This window comes from Mobula birostris, chromosome 16 (genome assembly GCF_030028105.1).
Source record: "Mobula birostris isolate sMobBir1 chromosome 16, sMobBir1.hap1, whole genome shotgun sequence".
In the NCBI taxonomy this organism is placed as follows: domain Eukaryota; kingdom Metazoa; phylum Chordata; class Chondrichthyes; order Myliobatiformes; family Myliobatidae; genus Mobula; species Mobula birostris.
In genome coordinates, this window is record NC_092385.1 from 23,553,113 (window position 1) to 23,576,750 (window position 23,638).

The 23,638-nt window shown below is 38.7% G+C and overlaps 1 protein-coding gene across 2 annotated transcripts in view; it reads right to left on the minus strand.

Annotated features, from left to right (window-relative positions):
- Positions 1-23,638, minus strand: part of LOC140210846 (ERC protein 2) — an 880,422-nt gene that overhangs the window by 463,819 nt on the left and 392,965 nt on the right. For both annotated transcript variants that reach the window (XM_072280109.1, XM_072280108.1), the window contains one exon: positions 8,830-8,967. In XM_072280109.1, the coding sequence (XP_072136210.1) occupies positions 8,830-8,967 (138 nt within the window). The remainder of the gene's footprint in view (positions 1-8,829; positions 8,968-23,638) is intronic.

Genomic DNA, 23,638 nt, shown 5'->3' on the forward strand with positions numbered 1-23,638 from the left:
CAGACCAACTTCTTTCCAACTAGCCTTATTGTGGCATAGTGGCACACCAGATAGACCAGCAGCCTCACAATTCAAACAATCCACGTTCAAGATTGATCTTAAACAGGAGAAAATTTGCAGATGCTGGAAATCTAAGCAACACACACAAAAATGCTGGAGAAACTCAGAAGGCCAGGCAGCATTTATGGAAAAATGTACAGTCGGCACTTTGGGCGGAGTCCCTTCAGTAGAACTGGAGAAAAAGAAGAGTAGATTTAAAAGGTGGAGGAGATGAGAGAGATACACAGGTGATAGTTGAAACTGGGAGTAGGAGAGATGAATTAAAGACCTGGTAAATTGATTTGTGAAAGAGATACAGGGCTGGAGAAGGGGGAATCTGATAGGAGAGAGCAGAAGGTCCTGGAAGAAAGAAAAGGGGGGAGGAGCACCAGAGGAATGCAATGGTAAAAGTACTCTTTGGGGAAAGTGATCATAATATGATCAAATTCACCCTGAAATTGAGAAGGAGAAGCTAAACTCAGACGTATCAGTATTACAGTGGAGTAAAGGGAATTACAGAGGCATGAGAGAGGAGTTGGATAGGTTGATTGGAAAAGAACACTGGCAGGGTTGATGGCACATCAGCAATGGCTGGAATTCCTGGAAACAATTCAGAAGGCACAGAATATATACATCCCAAAGAGGAAGTAGTATTGTAAAGGAAAGATAACACAACCATGGCTAGTAATGGGGAACAAGGAAATGCCGGATGAACTGAATAAATATTTTGCATCACTCTGTGGAAGACACTGGCAATATGGTGGAAGTTCCAGATGTCAGGGGTTTTGAAATGTGTGAAGAGCCGCTAAACTCAGATGTATCAGTATTACAGTGGAGTAAAGTGAATTACAGAGGCTTAAGAGAGGAGCTGGCCAAAGTTGATTGGAAAGAGATCCTAGCTGAGATGATACCAGAGCAGCAATGGCTGGAGTTTCTGCAAGCAATTCTGAAGGTGCAAGATAGATACATCCCAAAGAAGCAGTATTATTCTAAAGGCAGGATGAGGCAACAGTGGCTGATGCAACAGTGGCTGACAAGGGAAGTCAAAGTCAACATAAGTGCAAAAGAGAGGGCATACAATAGAGCAAAAATAAGTGGGAACTTAGAGGATTGTGAAGCATTTAAAAACCAACACAAGGCAACTAAAAAGTCATTAAAGAAAAGAAGGAATACAGAAGTAAGCTAGCCAATAATATTAAACAGGATACCGAAGTTTCTTCAGATGGCTTTGTGGTCAGGTTTGTGGCTGCAGAAGGACTAAGGCAGATTAGGAGAATGGGCAAAGAAGTGGCAAATGGAATACAGTGTCATGAAGTGTATGGTCATGCTTTTTGGTAGAAGGAATAAAAGCATAGACCATTTTCCAAACAGGAGAAAATTCAAAAATCTGAGGTGCAAAGGGACTTGGCAGTCCTTGTGCAGTATTCCCTAAAGGTTAATTTGCAGTTTGAGTCAGTGATGAGGAAGGCAAATGCAAAGTTAGCATTCATTTCAAGCGGACTAGAATATAAAAGAAAGGATGTAATGCTGAGGCGCTGTTGAGACCTTACTTGGAGCAGTTTTGGGCTCCTTATTTCGGAAAGGATGTGCTGACATTGGAGAGGATTCAATGAGATTCACGAGAATGATCCCAGGAATGGAAGACTTATCATATGAGCAGCAATTGATAACTCTGGACCTTGACTCGCTTGAATTTAGAATGATGATGGGGGATCTCATTAAAACTTATTGAATGCTGAAAGGCCTGGGTAGAGTGGATGTGAACAGGATATTTCTTATGGTGGGGAGGTCTAGGATCAGAGGGCACAACCTCAGAATAGAGGAATGTCCATTTAAAATGGAGATGAATAGGTATTTCTTTAACCAGAGAGTGGTGAATCTGTTGCCACAGGCAGCTGTGGTGGCCTGATCCCTGGGTATATTTAAGGTGGAGGTTAATAGATTCTTGATTAGTCAGGTTGTGAAAGATTATGGGCAGAATGCAACAGAATGAGGTTGAGAGGGAAAAGAGTCAGCCATGGTGAAATGGCGGAGTAGACTCAATGGGCCAAATGGCCTAATTCTGCTCCTACATCTTACGGTCTAATACTACATCATCTACAAAAATACTGATTGTATATTTATATTCATGTCATCAGTGTATAGACTAAGCTGCAAAGGTTCCAACACCAATCTGTGTGGTATACTGCTTGTCACAGGCTTTGAATCATAAATGCAATCCTCCATCATCACCCTTTATCTATTACAGTGCAATTGTTGGATTGAATTTGCCAACTTACCTTGGTTCAATATTTAGAATAATAGTATATACACATTTTTTTTGCCCTAGCCCACTGGACCAAACTTCCATGGGGATCTTGTCAAAGCTCTTACTGAAGACCATTCAAACCACTCAACAACTGCACAATCCTTATCAAAATATTTAATTACTCTGCACAAACTGGAATGAGTTAGTCATACAAGAGCTCCCACCGAAAAACCTACCCTTGATCAATCCCAACCTTTTGAAATGTCGATTAATGCTGCCCCTCAGAATGTTTCCCAGTAATTTCCCCAACACTAACATTAGACTATCTTTTCCTTGGTGGTCTTCTTGAATATAGATACCGCATATAACAAACACCAAGGATCCCAACACCATTCTCTGTGCTACATCACTGTCACAGACTTCCAATAAGAAGATTGTAACCTGTCATGGACCATTGATATCACATATCTTAAAAACAATTTGGTTGCTGGTGATCCTGGAGCTGAAAACGAAAAAAGAACACATTTTCAATGCCATTACTGATAGGTCCGTGCTGAAGTTCCAATAATTAACCCTCTTTCATCTTGTGCCATCCTTTCCTTAAATCAACCACCACCCCACCCCAGTTCAGAATTTCAAGTTTTGCACTCATTCCTGAAGCTTGTGTGTAAAATTTTAAAAGGGCTCTTATGCTAATTAAAATTATTACAGTCACTTTAGTTCAACTTTAACTGGTTCATTTACTTCTATATATACTAATTATATTTTTAAGCCAGAGTTAAGTTCAGTGGCCTTAGATCACTGACTCCTAATATAAATGACTTCCCATTGACATTCTCAGAAAAAAACCAAGCAGATATTCAAAAAGCTCAATGATATTGATTAAGTCTCCCAACGAATGAGATTTATCACTGACATATAATGTGAAATTTGTTGTTTTGCAGCAGCAGAACAATGAAAAGACCTAAAGTCTATGATATACAAAAAATAAATAGTGCAAATGAAATAAGGTAGTGCTCATGTACCATTCAGAAATTTGATGGTAGAGGGGAAGATGTATTCCTAAATCATTGAGTGTTGGTCTTCAGTCTCCTGTATATCCTTTCTAATGGAAGTAAGCTGAAGAGGGCATTTCCTGGATGGTGAGGATCCTTAAAGACGGATGCCACTTTCTTCGGGCATCCGCCCCTTGAACATGTACTTGATGGTCGGGAGTGTTGCGCCTGTGATAAAGCTGTGTTTTATGTGCATTGCAGGGCCCATAACAGGCAGTAATGCAACCAGTAAGAATGCTCTCCATTCAGCATCGAGAGAAATCTGTCCATCTTCAATGACATACCACATTCTCCTTAAATTCCTACTTACACAGAGTTGCTTTTGTGCCTTCTTCAGCTGTTGGGCCAGGACAGATCCTCTGAGATACTGACATCCAGAAACTTGAAGCTGCTTACCCTTTTCAGCAAGTTTGTTTATGTGGTGTCTAAGCTGTGCTTGGCCACACATGATAAGTAGAGTACACATCTTTGAGGTACATCTATGTGGATAGTCAGTGACGAGGAGATGCTGTTACTGATCCGTACTGAATGCACTATATAGCTAACTCTTTACACCTGTGCACTACCAAAGCTTTGCAACTGTAACAACAGCATTTGCGCAAGATGTGCCCTATGGAAAGAAAAAACAATCCTTGGTATAAAAACATACTAAGCAGCATCTTGAAAGGCACAAACTATTTCATTCCACAGAATGAGGAACATCAAACTGCAATTTACAAACATAAGTATTAATAATATTATCAAAAAATCTGTTGCATAACTGATTGCACCATGGGAAATATAAAATATTCTTATTGTGTGTGAACCATTAAATACTCACTGACTTAATCAAAAGAATACTTCATTATTCCCTTGGGTTCATCCATCATAATTTGAACATGAAAAAGATTAACTGATTTCTCAAGTAATTCAGGCTAGCTATGGCTCATACAAAACTGAAGAGCAAGATATGAACTGTATCCAGCATTTGGCTCAGAAAGTTGTGGCATGCCCCCAAACTCAATGTCATATCTAAAAGTGGAGTGAAAGGTCAAATGTATCCTCATCTGAAAACCAGCATGCCTTGCATTCTGTGACAGGGACAGTCCTGCATTTCCATACCTTAGAATGCTCTGTACTTCCTCACCACTGATAGCCCTATACTCCTTCACCACTGATCACACCTGGCAAAGCTCCTCTGCACCCTCTCCAAAGCCTCCACATTGCTCCTACAATGAGGCAACCACAAGTGAATGCCACAGTCACTCCAGGTGCAGCCTAACTATAGTTGTAACATAATTTTCTCGCTCTTGAACTCAATGCCTTGTCTAATAAAGGCAAGCATGTCACAAGCTTTCTTTACCACCTAATAAATCTGTGCCCCCACATTCAGGGAGCTGTGGACTTGGATCTCAAGATCCTTCTGCACATGTACTGTTAAAGGCTCTCACCATTACCAGCACATTGGCCTTTTTCATTTGATATCCCATAGTGCAGCATCTCACACTTGGTTGGATAAAACACCACCTTCTATTTCACCATCAAAATCTGCATCAATATACAGTTGTGTTCCTTAGTAATCGTCTACACGTTGCACAACACCACAAATCTTAGTATGTTTTTCAATAATGATAACCCATCCATCCACATTTCATCCAAGTTAATATATAACAACTATCCTCTGTCTTCTATGGGCAAGCTAATTCTGAATCCAAACAACCAAGTTACCATGGATCCCATGTATCCTAATCTTCTGAATGAGCCTACCATGAGGAACCTTGTCAGACATCTTACTAAAATCCACATCGACAACAACCACAACTCCACCTCCGTCAATCACCTTCCTCCTTGAAAAACTCAGTCAAGTAAGACATGACTTCCCCAACCCAGAGCCACGTTGACTGCCTGTTGATTCTTATCTGGAATTCATGAGCACTTACCTCTTAGCCCTGGAATTCAGCCTTTTAGCTATGTTTGCACCAGGGCTTTGAGAGTTGGAGTCAAGTAGCCCTAGGGAAATCCAAACTAAACACCAGTAAACAGGTCATTGATAAGTACAGATGGAGAGCAGATTTCCAACATGAAAACTTAAAATCAGGGATCAATGTTTGAAAATTGAGGGACAACATTTAAAGCATAGTTAAGGTTTTTTGTTTCTCTTTCAGTGGTCAAGAATATGTGTATTATTTACCTCAAAGGTGCAGAGTCTTTGAATATTTAGGGCAGTTGTAAAGTACTTTTTGATAAACAAGGGTATGAAAAGATTACCAGGATAGACAAAAATGCAGGGGTGAGATTACAGTCAGACCAGCCATGTTGTTATTGAATGATAGAGCAGTCTCCCAGGACTGAGCAGTTGCCTTTGCTCCTAACTTATATGTTCCCAAGATCCAGACATATTTCTCTTCCTCTCAACCACATCAGCAGCACCACAACTCAGCCTGACCTTAAGGCTCAACTTTTCTACATGGCCCAGCTTCCATTTTTATAATCCTATTCTGACAAAATTCCACCCACAATTTGTGGCTCTCACAATTAGTGGCTTTATAACATAATTCTTTTCTCCTGGGACTACTTTGCCCAGGCAAAAAAAAATAAACATCCAAGGCTCTTCTGATTTTCTAAGACAAATATTTCATCTGATATGTCATTCACTTTGATCCGCATGCAAATCAACCAAAGTTTCTCATTTAAGCAAGCTCCTCAATCAAACCTCCCACCCCTTCCCAGGGCGGTCTCTACCAAAGGAAGTGTAAGGCATTCCTTCCCTCCACTAGCCTGCAGGTCTGCCTTGGGCAAGGTGTAGCACCTGCCTAGCAACCCCGCCACCCCCCCACCCACCACCACCACCAGGTCACATGAAGCCATGGGAGCAGATGGTGGATGGTTCTATGAGCAGCTGGTGCATATCACAAATCCTGGTTATGTGACCTCTGACACTAGGCATACAATCTTTGAAGAGTATTGATAATGGTTGGGATAATCCATCTTGTAAAGGCACTGCCCAGAAGAAGGCAATAGCAAACCACTTCTGTAGAAAAATTTGCCAAGAACAATCATGATGATAGAAAGACCACAATCGCCTACGTCATACAACACAGCACATAACAAGTAAGCCCCTTCCAAATGTCCCAAACAACATTGCCACCCTGAGACCTTGAATATGAAGCTTAAACCCTTTCATTTATTCCATCACTCTGCAATCTTTGATCAAGTTACCATTTATTCACTCCACTGTCGAACTAAATGGAACTGCTGTTACAGGTTTCCCCTGCCATCCGAAGGTACAGCGTTCCTATGAAACGGTTCATAAGCCGGAATGTCGTAAAGTGAAGAAGCAATTACCATTTATTTACATGGGAAAAATTTGTGAGCATTTGCAGACCCAAAAATAACCTACCAAATCATGCCAAATAACACATAAACCCTAAAATAACAGTAACATATAGTAAAAGCAGGAATGATATGATAAATACACAGCCTATATAAAGTAGAAACACTTTTCTACAATCATTGCCGCACTGTTCTCTGTAGCGAAAATCTCACGTAAGCGCTCTTGGCAGAAACACTCTCTCCAGTAACCCTTAAGCTATGAAGCTGCCAAATCATATCAAATAACACATAAAAATACACAGCCTATATAAAGTAGAAATAATGTATGTACAGTGTAGTATCACTTACCAGAATCGGGATGACAGCACCAAGCATACTGATGATGGTGTGTTAGGCTGAGTCGTTGGAGGTTGGGGTGGTGCAGTGGTCCCCAACCTCCAGGCTGCGGACCGCGAAGAATGCAGTGGTACAGCAGTAGCCAGGACACACCCAGCACTTCTTAAGAAAAAAAACCGAAATAAACAAGCTAATTAAATAAACAAGCTAACCGATCAGAGGTGACACAATCGGGGCCGACATTTACGTGCCAGGCGGCACCTAATTAGTTAGCTTGTTTACTTCAGCTTTTTTCTTAAAGATATGTTGGGTGTGTCCCGGCTACCACTGCATTCTCCGCGGCCCGGGGGTTGCGGTGGTGGGGCACTGGGGTGTCATCTCATCGTCGTCTGTTTCCACCAGGGCAGGCAGGTCATCTTTTTCTATGTCTGCCAGCCTCGATGTAGAAGGTCGAGGTTTGTTGTCTGCTATGGCTGATGTGGAAAGCTTAAAAAGCGACAGTATGCTTGACTGCTTAGCCTCGCGCATTTTTCTATCATACAGTTCTTTGTAAGCACTCAAACCAACTTGCAAATATGCCTTAAACCTATGTACCCTTTCAAAATTAAAGTCGTATTTTTCTGCAATCATTGTTGTCAATTGCAGCAAAAATCTCACGTAGTTGCTGGACAACTTCACTTTCGGTCCGTTCGCTACTGCATTCAGTTTCAATTGTTATCCTTTCCTCTTCCAATTGTATCAGCTCTTCATCTATCAGTTCTTGGTCATGGGATGCCAAAACCTCTTCAACATCATCTTCGCCAACTTCCACAAGCCAAACTCACTTTGTCCTTACTTCGTTCACCACGATCGAAACATTTAATTATATCTAGTTTTACGCTAAGTGTAACACCCTTACGAACTCTTTTAGTCTTTTCCGATACCTTAGAACTGATCTTGCAAACGGCTGCTCACAGGCACGTGTTTAAGCAATGCCGGCTAGAATGCAGTTCCAGGGGAGGAGCTTGGCTGCACGGGGCGCACGGTGCCTTTTTTCGTAACAGTGAAAACACCTTCTGTTAGCGAAAACAGGTAACTAATGTAGGTCTTTCGTAACAGTGAGGTTTCGTAAAGCAAATGTTCGAAAAGCGGGGGACACCTGTACTTGCTTCTGTTCTCAGATATATAATTTTAAACAGAGCATTTTTAACAATCGCATCACCTGATTCTGCAATTCCATCCTTGGGATCTCACGCAACCCCTGTGTCCTCACCTTATTCAAACTTGCATTCTGTATCTGGAAACAAATCTACAAATGTGGCATCAGTTTATAACTATACATTAACAGCTACAATCTACCCCACTGCTTCTAAACTCAGACTACTCGCAGGACATCCATTTTCAGTTTTCTCCAGCTAAACACCAGGTGGAGTAAATCCATTGTGTTTAGTCCCCAAGTGCAACTATATGCGGGCTAACAACACCATTTCCATTTTCAGATCTCCATGCAAATTCACCTATTCACAAATTCGCTTATTAGCTAGGAAGCAAGAGAAATTTACAATGACTGCATGGCAATTACACACTTAAATCTTGAAAGGAAATAGAAAATGATGGTTAATGGAACTAATCCACTCCAGTCTCAAGCAGTAGAAATGGAAAAGATCTCAATAATACTTCCATTGCTGCCTTGATGAAGAAAAGCCAAAGCAATGGGATGAGCATGCCCCATTAAGCATTTTCCATTTGAAAAGAATATATTCAAAAGGTACTCCTTCAGAAACATTCATTTTCTTTAATGCACAAGTATCATAATATATGAATGAATGATGTTTCAAGAACTTAAACATAATTAATTACCTTCTCTGATAAAGCTTCTTCTAGGGTTGCCAGTGCTGTATCTGTATTACTGGAATCTGTCTGCAATGACTTAACTCGGTCTTTCAAGTTATTGAGCTGCTTGTCTTTGTCTTTAAGTTGTTCCTGAAGATTTTCAATCTACACAAGGCAACAAAATAAACTTAGTAATTACAAAAGAAAATATTTTATTAATGTACAAACTAACCTTATTCTCTTCCATTTTACCATGTATGCACAATAATATCTGTACCCAAAGTCATGAGTTATTTCTACAACAAACTACTTCCATTTTTGGCAACTTTACTAGGTCAAAGGCACTGCTAACTTTTTGAATGTCTGTACTATTACTTCATGCATGATCCACAAATGCAAGAAAATATTGATCACTTTTAAGTTTACTAACATATTGAGATAATCCTTATTTTTTAATATAACAGTCGCAATGTATGAAGCTTAGAGGTACAGCGAAATGAATCAGCGAGAATGTACATAAAAAATTCTAAAACCAGGTTTTAATAAAAATCATGGTTTGTGAGCATGCTCTGGATGTGTACACAGCAATAACCAATTCACAGAGAAATAAAGAGTTAATACTTCAGTTGAGTAATCTTTCATTATAAGTGTTCAAATGAATGGTCACTGATCTGAGATTGGAATTCTCTTTCTCCCTCGACAATTGCTGCCTGACCTACTGGCTGTTGCCACAACTTTTATGAGCTTAAGTTTGTGAACTTCCATGTTATTTTGCTTTTGCATGACAATCAATTTGGTCATGCAAAACAACTGCAATTTAACGTTGTTTGACTTTCAAATTTGAAAATATTTCTGATATAGTTAAATTAGAACCTTCATCAACCTTGAAACAAAATACATTTTCGAAACTAGGCACTCTGGTCAGGGAAGGAATCATTGGTGAACACCACCTTATTTTTGTGATGTCTTTCTGTACATCAATTACACCATTTATCACTTCATTTGAGACTAAAAGAATTAGACTAGTGAAATAACTGAACTTTCTTTGTTGCATGCAAATGTCAGTATTTTGTTAACCCATTTAAAGACCACCGGTAACTTAAGAGATGACTGGCTTCTACTACTGTAGTCATAGATTTAAGTTATAACATTCCCTGATATTCAACTCTTTTTTTCACTTACATATGGTATTTTATCAGTTTGAACCCAGCCTGCCAGCTGCAGTGCTTCACAGAAGCAGAGAGTTGAGGGAGGGGAAGGAAAATCTGTCATATTTTATTTTGCCTGTAGCAAGTATATTTCACAGCTAAAGTAAAAGGATAGTTATGATGAAAGCTAAAGAAGAGTATGTAACCTTTTATCATACCATAAAATGTTAGAAACCTGGGAGATGACATTTCCAAAGGCAAACCGACGAACAAAGAGATATATGACTGAAGAAACCACTGGAAAATTTTCACCTCATCATTCTCATTATAAACAAGGAAAATCTGAGGAAAAGTTTAAAATAACATGAACCCTTTCCTTGGTTGGGGTTGACCATGGATATTGTGCCCTAGCTGTCTATGAGATAACGAGATATGCAAGCCAGGGCAATACAATATGGGAAGCAAGGTGTTGCAATGCAACAGACTCCCCCTCTCCATGCAGCGAGTGAAGGGCAGAGACTGGCGCAATGTGGCACCAGTGATGTCACAGGTGTTGCCAGTTAGCGTTGAATTCAATATAGAACTGCCTTCGGGACTCCAGCCCCAAATTTTTTCCCATGAGTGAGTATAGCCACAAGGCAGTGGATGATTGAGATCAGAGTTTTCCTTCTCCGGGATGAGCTGCCAACCACAGCTGACGAGCCCCTCTACCTGAAGCAGTTGGTTTTAAGATGCCAGTAGCCCTCCTTTTCCCCTTTAATTTAAAATTTCACCAACACTGCAAAGTGTTTTAAGTTAAAGAAAGGGCACCTAAATTTATTCTAAATTGTTCAGTTGGGAACTTAAAATCTGCCATCTTGTGGCTTTTTGTCATTCAGCAACATTTTTCTTTAATCAAGATTTTGCAATATCAAATGCTAAAAACATTAAATACCATTGAACTGAACCTTCTAACTTGATGTGTGTCTTTCAGAATGCTGCCTCGGGTAAAAAGAACAAAAATATCCAAGTACTGTATTTGTAGAATGATAATGAATTACAGTTGTCACTGAATTTTTATGCTGGCTATGATCCAGAGTCTACAGACTATGCCACACTTGCAGACACAAGCCCAAAACTAACATACATTTCTCTGCTAATCATCATGATATGAACAGGTATGTTTATTTGACTAACTTTTGCAAAAAGCTTCATTCTGTGCCAAAAAGACATGACTGTACAGGTCAAATTACTGGTCAGAGATGCACATATATTGTAAAGGATATATGATATGGAAGGTCTACAAGTTATGAAGTTAAATTGTAAGGACTGGCAAAAAATATCAGGACCTATTTGATAATAGAATTTAATCTATAAACTATTTTCTAACTTCATAAATTAGATTTTTACAGTTGATAATTTTCAGATCTATCATTTCCATTTGCTTCTTATGAACATACAACATTTTTGACATTTGAAAGCACTACAGTTTTATTATGGCACACATATAATGTGTAATATGTGGATATTCAATTTTTCATTGTTATTAAAATAGAATATTGTTTATTGTTAGGGTATTTTTTGGGATTAGGACAAATAGCAAAATATTAACTATTAACTTCAGCAACTAAGTTAATTCACCAAACTTCAGATCTGAATATGGACTGTAGATTCAATTTAAAATGCAGCTCTGGACAATGGGTTGAACTGCAGTTAACTAGAAAACCAGACAATGCTGATTTCACATTCTTTTGAGTGTCTTGGTGTGAGTGTGAGAAGGAGGAGTGAAAGTTATACATAATTCAAAGGAAGCCTTGTAGATACATTGTATATACAGAATCATCCTTTGATCTTCAGCATATAAAATGTCATGTAACATTGGGTTGAACAGGCCTCTTCTTCTGTAAGGGTCTTAACATGATGCCTAATGTGTCTACTTTTGTTGAATAAAAGACTACTGCATATCTACCAGCTGTGTCTTTCCAGTGACTTTGTTCACATTACAACATTTCCCATTTGGAGCCTAATAGTGTTTGTACTGAAATCATTTTTCAAATAAACATCACAGATGACCAAGGATGATCTTAAATGGGCAAAACAGTGACTGATTGTCAAGCTGTCGTGATTTGATAGCCATAAAACACTTCACATTGATTCCGTTATAATGAACACAATATGTAATAGCTTTCAACTTCCTAAATGCTTTATATATTTTGCCTTTGCCTTGAGCATTATAATTTTTTTTACCAAGATATGCAATGCCAACTTTTAGTACCACATATTATAAAAATCAGGATAACTGAAAGCATGCTTAATTCTGTCAATAAACTGGAAAGTGTTAATTGTGTTATTTTAGTGAATGCATACTTAATGCTCCTTAAGTAATATGTGTGGATTAAGTTAAATCTTTTTTGTAGACAGGTTATTTTTGTGCAAGCCAAGCTTTTCCCCATTAACCATAATCTACAGATCAAGGTCAGCTAAGCAAACATTAAAAATAGAAGCACAATATTAAGTTCTGAACTTGGAATTTTGTTTCAACTGCTTCTTTAAGAGAACCTGCTTACATAGAACCATTTTTAAAAGTGTAAGTTTTTCAACATATCCAATGGACATTGTGCTCAGCACACATGATGAAAAATAAGTTTGTTCAAAGCAAGACCCAAATGCCAGATGGCACAAGTTCCTTTTCGGATTCTAGGATGCAGAGAATCAGAATCAGAATTAGGTTTATTATCACCGGCATGTGACATGAAATTTGTTAACTTAGCAGCAGCAGTTCAATGCAATACATAATATAGAAGAGAGAGAGAGAGAGAGATAGGTAGACAGATAAATAAATAAATAAAGCAAGGCTCTTGGGGATCCTAGGGCATCCAATCCTAAACATAGTCAATGTTGAGTGTTGAACAATAAAATCTATAATGCTTGTCTTGAAATATTACCATCACAGGATAATATACTTTAGTTCATGATTTATATTCCAATAATATCTACAACTAATAATACTTTATATGACTGACAATAATTTCAATACTACTGATGAATAAAAATTGCACATTTGAGCTTTGAGTCATATCACAGAGCAAAAGAGTGATATAATAACTGGCAATATCTACTATGGAATATATAAAAGGATATTCATCGATCTGTCAATAAATCATTAACAAACTAAGAATAGATTAAACCTTATGCAGCTTTCCTTAAACACTAAAATTATCCTAAAGGGAAAGCCTGAATGACAGCATTGATTGTTAGAACCAATTATTTTGCACAATTTTTTAAAATAATTGAAATGGTCATGAACTTGCAACAGTAGCTTAAAGTGTGTATTCCAATGACATAGCCAATTACGATCTCAGCAATGGCAGAAGTGAGCAATGAGGAGACTTTGCATTGCACTTAGTTTCTCTGTCCTAGTTAACCATGAATCTGAGTTTATTCATGAAGAAGGTGGTCAAAGTTGAAGAGAAAAAGTCTCATGGGTGAAGAAAAATCTGATGGAAAGCTATCAACATGCTAGCCATAACCTAGCATCTAGTTCAAAAATCACATATGTAAGTAGAGGAACAAGCTGTCAGCAAATGTTATGATTTTAATCCATAGAAGTTCATTGAGAAGGTTGTAGGCAATCAGGGAAGAATGATGTCTCTACCAACAAGTCATGATTTATTTGGAAGTCACTAAGAAATAAAATTGGATCATGAATATTAAGAAATAATTTCTGCAGTTCCTTTCTTAAATCACATTAAGAATTGTATTAAAGGTCAATCTTGGAATTCCAGTTATGCAATACGGGTCAGAATGTAAGCTCCATTTTCTCATTCAGAAATCACGTTCTCAAAATGTAAATAAAACAAGGTAATTATTACTTTGGTCTGAGTCGACGTCATCATCATCGTCATTACTTTTAAAGTCAGACCTTGCTGACAACAGCCCAAATGCCATGCATTTACTCCACATCTGTATTTATCTGGTCTGCCTTTAAATTGTCGATCTTGCTGCTTCAATATGTCCTGGATTCCATCAACATAACGTGAACAGCAGCAGCAAGTTCCTCACTGGCATCATAAAGTAGCACCCAAAATGTCCTGGAAGTTCTGACTGCACAAAACCTCCCAGCTCCCCGTAACAAGTGCAACAAAGCTTTAACAATTTTGAAAATTCACTGAAGACCCTTGATTTATATAACTTATGTATACAAGTAAAATTAAAGTATTTAAAATAATCATCAGTGACATTTTCTAAGTACGCATAAACCAAGATATAACAATATTAAAGTGAACTAAAATAATTTGAAGAACCAAATTCACGTTTTCCTTTGTATTATTATCCAGTTCCCTGCAAGTTTCTCGGAAGGCAAAAGGTTCTACTGTCTTGCGCCAAGTCTCAGCAAAGTGAAATTTCATTGTTGGACTCAACAGATTTGGCACTCTCTATCTGTCAGCAAGTTCAGGACTTCAGTGTTCAACAATGCATTCACTGAGGTCTTGGACTTGCTTATATTTTAACAGGAAAAATAGTCTTTGTAGTTCAACCAGGATCCCTTCCTTGACTAAAAGGATCTGAGTCTGCCACCTGAGATGCTGTTAGGAGTACATTCAATCATTTAACCGATCAGTAGATTGCTTCCTCATTATGTTGTTGGGCTTGCACCACATTACTCTTCAGCTTGACCTACTTTCACCACATTTCTTTACCTTTAGAATTTCCTTCTAACATGAACCACATGCAATTACATTCTATGTAGACCATGTTTACTTTTCACTATGGTTAAAATATATCAATGTGTGTTTTTTTTCAACAACATGGACTTCATTCCAAATTACAGAGCATCCACTGCTACAGCTCAAGCAACTGGTGACATGTGCAATATTTTCCATGCACTCTAGATTCTCATCTCCTTTCTCTCATTGCCAAGCTAACGGAAATTGCCTAAATAATATCTAATTTTCTTTACCACTGACAAAAAGTCAGCCGTGCATTGATGAATGTCTTGCCAGAATCTTGGCCTGGAAAGAAACTAAGGCTTGGCCAGAAAAACATTAATGTCATATTAGAATCAGCCAAAATTACAGCCAATCCATAAAACATATGACAAGTTGCTAGCTGTTAATAGCAAGTATACAATCAGGACATTGTGCATAATATCGGACACTGTTTACAGCTGAAACTTGCACAAAATAACATTTACAATATGAGCATATACTTCCTGAGCAATCGTCCATTTCTATTTGCTGCCCCTCAGAGCAGGATTTGACTTAATGGAGGCCAATAGCGTAACAATTTGATTTTAGATGGAGAAATCAATGCACCATTCCAACAAGGATTTTATGAACAAATTTCAACGAAGGACTGTACATTAAAAAATCATTACCAGGACATAGATTTTTCTTGCAGCTGTGAGTGCCTTCCATAAATAACCAATTTCATGTACATGCTTTTCTTGGTTATTTACTCTTATCTAGATTTATCAGATCATAGTCAATTAATTCCTTGCTAAATTACACACTAAGATGTATGATTGTCTTCTAAGCTATGCCATTTAAAAATGAATGGCATAATATGTCAGATATTACAGCTTTGCTTTTGTTTCATCGGGGCAAATATTGAACTCAGTCTTTAAAACTGGCCAAGTGATGTAGTGAATTTGAAGAGGCATTTATAATAAGATGGCGTAAGAGCAAGAATGGGCTACAGAGCCACTCTGCCTTTCAGTAAGATCCTTGTAAATGTATTCTCTCAGCACCACCTTCCTACACTGCCCATAATCCTTTGATTCTCTTAAAATCTAAAAACCTATCAATTTAAGACTTTAAATATATTCAGTGACTTAGCTACCACAGCCATTGTGAGTGAAGAATTCATAAGATTCGCTCTTCTTTGCATGTTTGATTCCCTCGTTGACAAGAAGGAAAGAAGTTAAAGGAACACAGCTCTACCCTTCTCACCATTCAGGGACCCAAACAATTCTTCCAAGTGAAGAAGCAAATTCAATTGCACTCCAGTCCAGTGTAATCCATTGGATGCTTGTAATATGGTCTCTTCTGGGAAAAAAAAAACAACAATTGCAAAATGGGTGACCATTTTACTGAGCACACACAATCAATTCACTGGGGTAAATGAGAGCTTCGTGGTGTCTACCACTTAATACTTCATCCTATTCATATTCCGATGTGTCCATCTGCAGCCTCCTGTACCATAAAATGGCCCAGAGTAAGCCTGAGGAACATTACCACATCTCTTGGCACATTGCAGCCTTCGCTCAATACTGTATTTCACAACTTCAGTTAACTCACTTTTCTCTGTATCCTAACTAGGCAATTGTGCCTGTGATATTGGTTCTGTTTCGTTCCTTCAATTAGTACAGCTTGAACTTCTGCGTATATTCTACAGCCCAACATTGTTTTATGCTCATTTTCTCTCCTTAACTAGCCCCAATTACCCATTTCTCAGATGACCTCTACAACATATTCCTACACCAATTCTGAACTCAACTTATTGGAGTTACAATGGATGCAAGTTAATTGGGTCTTTGGTTAATCGGTGCAGCTGTTTATTTGGGCCAACTCTTAAAGAACAAAATCTAATCAGGAAAATAGCTGGAATTCCCCTTTGTTTATTTGGGACACCACGGTGCTTAATTGGGACAGGAGACTGTTGTTGAAGCAACACATTCCAAACGCTGGAGGAACTCAGCACATCAGGCAGCATCTGTGGAAATGAATTATCAGTCGACGTCTCGGGTTGAGACCCTTCTTCAGCACTGGAATGGAAGGGGGAAGATGGCAGAATAAAATTACTGGGAGAGGGGAAGAAGGATAGTTAGAAGGTGACAGGTGAAGCCAAGTGGGTAGGAAAAATAAAGGGCTGAAAAGGGACGAATCTGATAGGAGAGGAGAGTGGACCATAGGAGGAAGTGAAAGAGAAGACCCAGTGAGAGGTGATAGGCAATTGAGAACAGATAAGAGGTCAGTGTGGGGAAATAGAAGAATAGGGGAAGGAGAGAGAATTTTTTTTAACCAGAAGGAGAAACTTAAATTCACGCCATCAGGTTGGAGGTTACCCAGATGAAATTCAAGGTGTTGCTCCTCCACCCTGAGGGTGACCTCATCTTGGCACAACAGGAGGTCACAGACTGACGTATTGGAACGGGAATTGGAATTAAAATGTTTGGCTACCAGGAAGTTCTGCTTTTGGCACATAGAGCAGAGGTTGTCAATGAAGTAGTCCTCCAATTTACAATGGGCTTCATCGATACAGAGGAGGGTGCATCGGGCGCAGGAGAGACAACAGACAACCCCAGCAGATTTGCAGGTGAAATGTTCCCTCAACTGGAAGGACTGTTTGGGGCCTTGAATGGAGATGAGTGAAGAGGGTAATGAGCAGGTGTAGCACTTTGGCCGCTTTTAGAGATAAGTGCCAGGAAGGGGATTAGTGGGGAGGGATGAATAAAAAAAGGGAATCTTGGAGGGGGTGATCCCTGCGAAAGTGGAGAGAGGAGGAGAGGTAAAGACATGTTTCGTGGTAGGATCCCTTTGCAAATGGCAAAAGCTGCAGAGGGTAATGTGTTGGATGTGGAGGCTCATGGGGTGATAGGTAAAGACAATAGGTAAAGACAAGATAAACTCTATCACTAATAATGTGATGGGAAGATCAGGTGAGTGCAGATGCTCGGGAAATGGAGGAGAAGTGGGTGAGGAAAATATCAATGGTTGGGGAAGAGCAAGCCCATTCTTTGAAGAAGGAGGATGCCTGTGATGTCCTGGAAGGGAAAGCTGCATCCTGGGAACAGATGCAACGGAACTGAGAAAAGGGAACAGCATTTTCACAGGAGACAGGATGGGAAGATGTAGAGTCAAGATAATCATGGGAATTGGTTGGTTTATAAAAGATATCGGTCAACACTTTGTCTCCAGAAATGGAGACAGAGAGATCAAGAAAGGAGAGTGAGGTGTCAGAAATGGACCAAGTGAATTTAAGGACAGGGTGGAAGTTAGAAGCAAAGTTTATGAAATTGACGAGCTCAACATGGGTGCTTGGAGCAGTGTCAATACGGTTTTCAATGCAGTGGAGGAAGAGTTGTGGAGTATGACCGGGGAACGTTTAGAACATGAACTGTTCTACATAGTAACTTAATCAATGCCTGCGTTGTCTAACTGGAGTCATTTGGGTGCACTAAACACTAAACCATACTTAGAACAAACAGTTCTTAAATCCCTTCAGTCGTGTGTGTTTGTGTTCAAAAAGCAGAGATTTTTTGTCATGGATAGTTTATGAGAAATAAGCACTAAGTCAATTCAGAACTGCTTTGCTCACTGCTATTTCAAGCATTCAGTCTTGGAGATGCCGGAAATGGTCAGCAGTGAAAATGAAACGATTTCACCACTTCAACAACTGAGGAACTATGAAGAATTTGAAGGTATCGACAATCAGCTTGAATATTACAATGAAGTATAAGATTTGGAGAATGCAATCATTAAAAGCTTTGTTATAAAGGCAGTCCATTATGTTCATCAGATGTCTGCACTGATTGTGTTCATTTACACACAATAAAAAGAACACGGTATCACACACTAAATTAATTTCTCTGGCATTAACTATTCAGAACAACAGTTTTAAAATATTGTAGTAGTATCATTAATGTTCTCATTTGTTCTGTACTTCATTTAAATACATAATTTGTTACTCGGTTACATGGAAGTTTGTCTGTTTTGAACTTTAACTATTTCCATGAGACCCGCTAATTTGGGCAGACAGCTAATTGGGCCAAAATGTACTGCTCCCGATGTGTGTCCCAATTAAATGGAATCCACTGTATTCTCTTTTTCAATCCATCCCCCCCTCCTCTTCCTTCTCTGCAACTCAGAACTAATCCAGTCACCTTCTTTCTCAACACCTTTTGACATTTTGCACTGTATTCTACTTTATTGCAGATCTGCAGTTTTGATTTCCAGAGACTCTGCGCATAGTCAAATTAATTTTACCAGGAGTTAAGTAGGTAGACATTTGCTGTACTGGCCCCATCACAAGTATGTCCTTCCTTGGATACACAGTAGCCCAGATATGGTCTCATCAGGGGCCTACAGTATATTTGAAGTAAAATGGCTCAACACGTATACTTAGAAGGTCTTGCAGTGAAGGTCAACTTTCATATTGTCTTCCTAATTACTTGTTGTATCTGTATGTTTGATTTCAGCCATGTGTACAGGTGCATATGAGACCAAACACCTTTCAGATTCCTACTACTCTAAAAATAGCTTTCTATCTATTATCCCCCAAAGTAGATGGCCTCTCATTTTTGGAACTTATCTCATTTTCATGTATTTTGTCATTCAGTTCATTTGTTTATATCCCCAGAGTCTCTCTGCACCATCTTTGGCCCACATCGCAACCCAGCTTTGTTCCATCAGGAAGCGTGGATATATTACTCTTGATTCTCCTCATTCAATTCATTAGATTATAAATAGCTGTGACCAGCATTGATCTCTGTGGCGGTCCAACTGCTAGAAATTATTCACTTATTCTTACTACTTTCTGTCCCTTGACTCAAAAAATTAATGATAACATCAGCTGATGTGTTGGTAGACTAAATTTCCATTGACCATGTTTAAATACATAGCTGGTGCACAATGAAAACAGCTGAAACAGCTGCAAAACAGCAGATCCTGTAAAAACTCTCCAGCTGCATCTGTGGGTAGAGAGTTAAAGTCAAAGACCCGTTCACAGAACTCGGAAGGAGATGAAAAGAGCTTGTTAAGTCATAGGGAGATTGGGGAGGGGCTGCATGATCACTCTAGCTTTCCACTAAGTAAGCTTGCCCACCAAGCACAGACAAGAACAAGATGAAATATTCTCTACTTACTTGGATGAGGACAACTCCAAAAACTTGCAGTGAGCTTGATACCATCCAGGACAAAGTGACCTACTTAACTGGCAACCTATCCATCACCATAAATAATCATTTCACAGTGGCTGCATTGAGTATGATCTCACAAAATATTCTGAATTATTCTCACAGGATTCTCTAATAGTCCCTCCCAAATCAACAATCTCTTTCACCAAGAACAAGGTGGATGAGAATGAGAAACACAATCAGTTCCATGTTCCTTCCAAGTTGCTGACCATCCTGACTTAGAGATACAATATATTCACTGCTGACTCTAAATCCCATGATCCTCTCCCAACAGCACTATAGCAATGCCATCAATAGTAAGAACAGCAGTCAATCACAGCCACAGCTCACCAGCACCTACTCAAAAGCAATCATGGAAGAGCAATACGTACTGGATGTCATCAATTTCCAAATCCCAAATTAATCAATGAGTAACAGGAAACACTTAGTTCTTGCTTAAGCTGCGGAAGGATATGCCAGAAACAACAATGTATGGTATAATTCATTACACGTATTAAATTATGTCTAACCACACAAAATATGTTATTGATGCCCTCAAAATACTTGTTTATTTAGGAATAATATGGAAAAAATGTGGTTACGGAAAAGCAACAGTTTTGCTTTGCAAGGTAGCTCACCTGTTCATTGGCCTGGATTACAGCAAAACTAAAACTATTGCACCAGAAACAGATAATGAATCGTTTCATGTATCCCAACATACAATGAATATTGATTAATTAAAGTACCAGCTTCTTGGTTGGATTTCAGACTATTGCTGCTTTTGAATATAAACTGCATTGAGCTTGGGCAATCTAATCAGTTAACTAAAGTTTAATATAATAATTACAATGAGAGTTAGAATTCTATCTATTCCAAAATGCTGCAGGGTGTGAAAATGATCTGATCCACAACAGGTAACTTGCTAGAGGAAGTTACAAAATTAATTGAAGTGCTATCAGTTCACATACAGTAACACTTCTTCAGCAGATTCAGTGTCAGAAATAATGTAACTTGCCTTAATGCGGATTAATATAGGAGGAAAACGATATTTCAAGAAAGTGACTTTTTCATGATGTCTTTATTTGCTAATGGCTTCTGCAATGAGCTGAAGCTGTTTCTATGCTAAGTGCACGAACAAATCCGTAATATGTTATATTTGTTGCATTGCACAAGTAAATTATCTATAATATAATAATTATGGACCCTGTTTCTCTGCGGATAGGTAAAGCACATCATATCAAATTGCTAAGTTAACTGAAACATCAGTTTTCATTTAAAAAATCTATTGAAATTGATTAATTTCTTCTCACTCAAGAAAACTTGTTGCAAAAAAAGGTTCATATTTTATGGATAAAAGCCTGCCATCTATATTTCCTGGATCTCCAAATTTACTTTAGTGAAATCCAAGAAGTCAAATAAAAAGGCTACATATTGCACCAGGGCTATAACTGACAAAACAGAGTGACACAGTGAAAAAGCACTGCCACAAGCTTTCTTCTGGAAGTCTTTAACAGCCAACGAAGCACCACTGCCATCTTTGTCAACAGTCAGGGATTTACAAAGGGTTTAGAAACTACTGGAAATTAAATAAGACTTACAATTTCAATTTGTTTAAATGAATAGAAATCAAAAAACCTTACATACTAAAGCAGCAAGGAAAAACATTATATACAACTTTTCTTTAAAAAGATATGCATCACTTTTCTCTTTCTTCCCTGCAATCCCATACTCCTCAGTAAATAAGGTTGAGGAACCAAACTATTGGACCCATTTATTGTGTACCTGATAAACGGATCCAAGAGCAAAGTTCCATCATGGATTACAGGAGTAGTGGAGACAGGTTAGACCTTGTTAACATCAATGCCACTGTAGTTGAAAGGTTGAGTAGTTTCAAGTTCCTCGGTATACACATCTCCAAGGATCTCACTTGGACTGTACGTACTGGCTGTTCGGTGAAAAAAGCATAAAGCACCTCTTTCACCTCATACGGTTGAAGATGTTTGGTATGAGCCCTCAAATCCTCAGGACTTTCCACAGGGGCACCATGGAGAGCATCCTGACTGGCTGTGTCATCGCCTGGTATGGGAACTGTACTACCCTCAAACGCAGGGCACTGCAGAGAGTAGTGCGGACAACTCAGTGAATCTGTGGATGTGAACTTTCCTCTATTCAGGGCATTTACAGCAGCAAGTGCATAAAAAGGGCCCGGAGGAACATCAGGGACTCCAGCCATCCCAACCACAAACTATTTCAGTTGCTACTGGCTGGCAAATGGTACTGCAGCATGAAGGCCAGGACCAACAGGCTCCAGGACAGCTTCTTTCACCAGGCCATCAGATTTATCAATATACAATGATCTGATTGCATATCTGACTGTGGATACATGTATACAAAACAATTATGTATACAACCTCAGTGTTTGGGCAATATCTCCCACATTTCCCCCCTTTATTGTTTGTACATTGTGACAGAGATGCAACATAAAGTTTTTTTACTCCCTTGGATGTAAGAAATGAAATTAAATAAATAAATAATCAGATAAATAATAAATAAATGCTGTGAATCTTAGCAAACTTCATTTTGTCACCAGAGCCAAATGGGACTCCAGAGGTGGAAGGAAGCTAGGAAATAATCATCAGAGCTTGGCCAGTAAGTTCAGCACTTCCTTGCGTATATCAGAGTTCAGAAATTTAGTGACACCGTTGCCGAAAAATGTCAGTAATTCTGTGAAGAACTGAAGCTGGCAAGATATTGGCTAACCTTATTGCACAAGAAAAACATAACAATGTCAATAGAAAAACTAAATAAAATCCCAAAATTCATTGAAAAACCTCTCATAATCTATCCAATATCAAACACTTATAATCCGTATTTTCCAATAAATCCTACTTATTCTGCTTGCAAGTAGATTCAACTGGTCAAGCTGTGAGTGAAAAATGCTTTAGTGGCCATAAACTTCAGAAATAATGCGTAAGTATATTTTCAGTCATTTTTACTTTATTAGTTGAGTGGAAAAGTAACATTAAGTCATTGGTCACAGAATCGTGTAGTTGTACAGCACAGAAATGGTCCCTTTGGCCAAACTCTCCATATTAATCAGGATGCCAATCTACTCTAATCCCATTTGCGCACATTGGGCTGTATCCCTCTATTCTTTTCGTATCAAAGTACCTGTCAAAGCACATTTCATCTGCTGTAATTGTATCTTCTCTCTACCAAACTCCTCCAGCAGTTCTTTCTATAAAACCACTATCCTCTGCGTGAAAAAATTGCCCTCAATCCCCATATAAATTTCTCCCCTATAACCTTAAACCCATGCCCACCTGTTTTAGAAAAGATTCTATCCACTCTATCTGCCCTCCTCATCGCTCCAAAGCATATAAAAGATCACAACTCATTCTCATAAATTCCAGTATGAATAAACCCAACCTATCAATTTTCTCCTTTTAAGTAAAGACCTCTATTCCAGGCAAATCTTGGTGAATCTCTTCTGCACACCTTCTAGTGCCATCATTTCATTCCTGTAAGGTGGTGACCAGAACTGTACACAACACTCCAAGTGCGGCACAATGAATGATTTACACAGCTGAAACTTGACATCCTAATTCTAACACTCAATCCCTCATTTTATAAAGGTAAGACCTCTCTCCATCTTCTACATCCTTCACCCTGATGAAAACCAATAACTATTCTTTAGGATCCTGCTCCTGTACCCTGGCTCCACACACACATTTCCTTTTTGGTCCTTGAAGGAACCAACTCTTTCTATAATATACTTATCTTCCCCTTAATCCTGCTTGCCTAGACCAGTCAA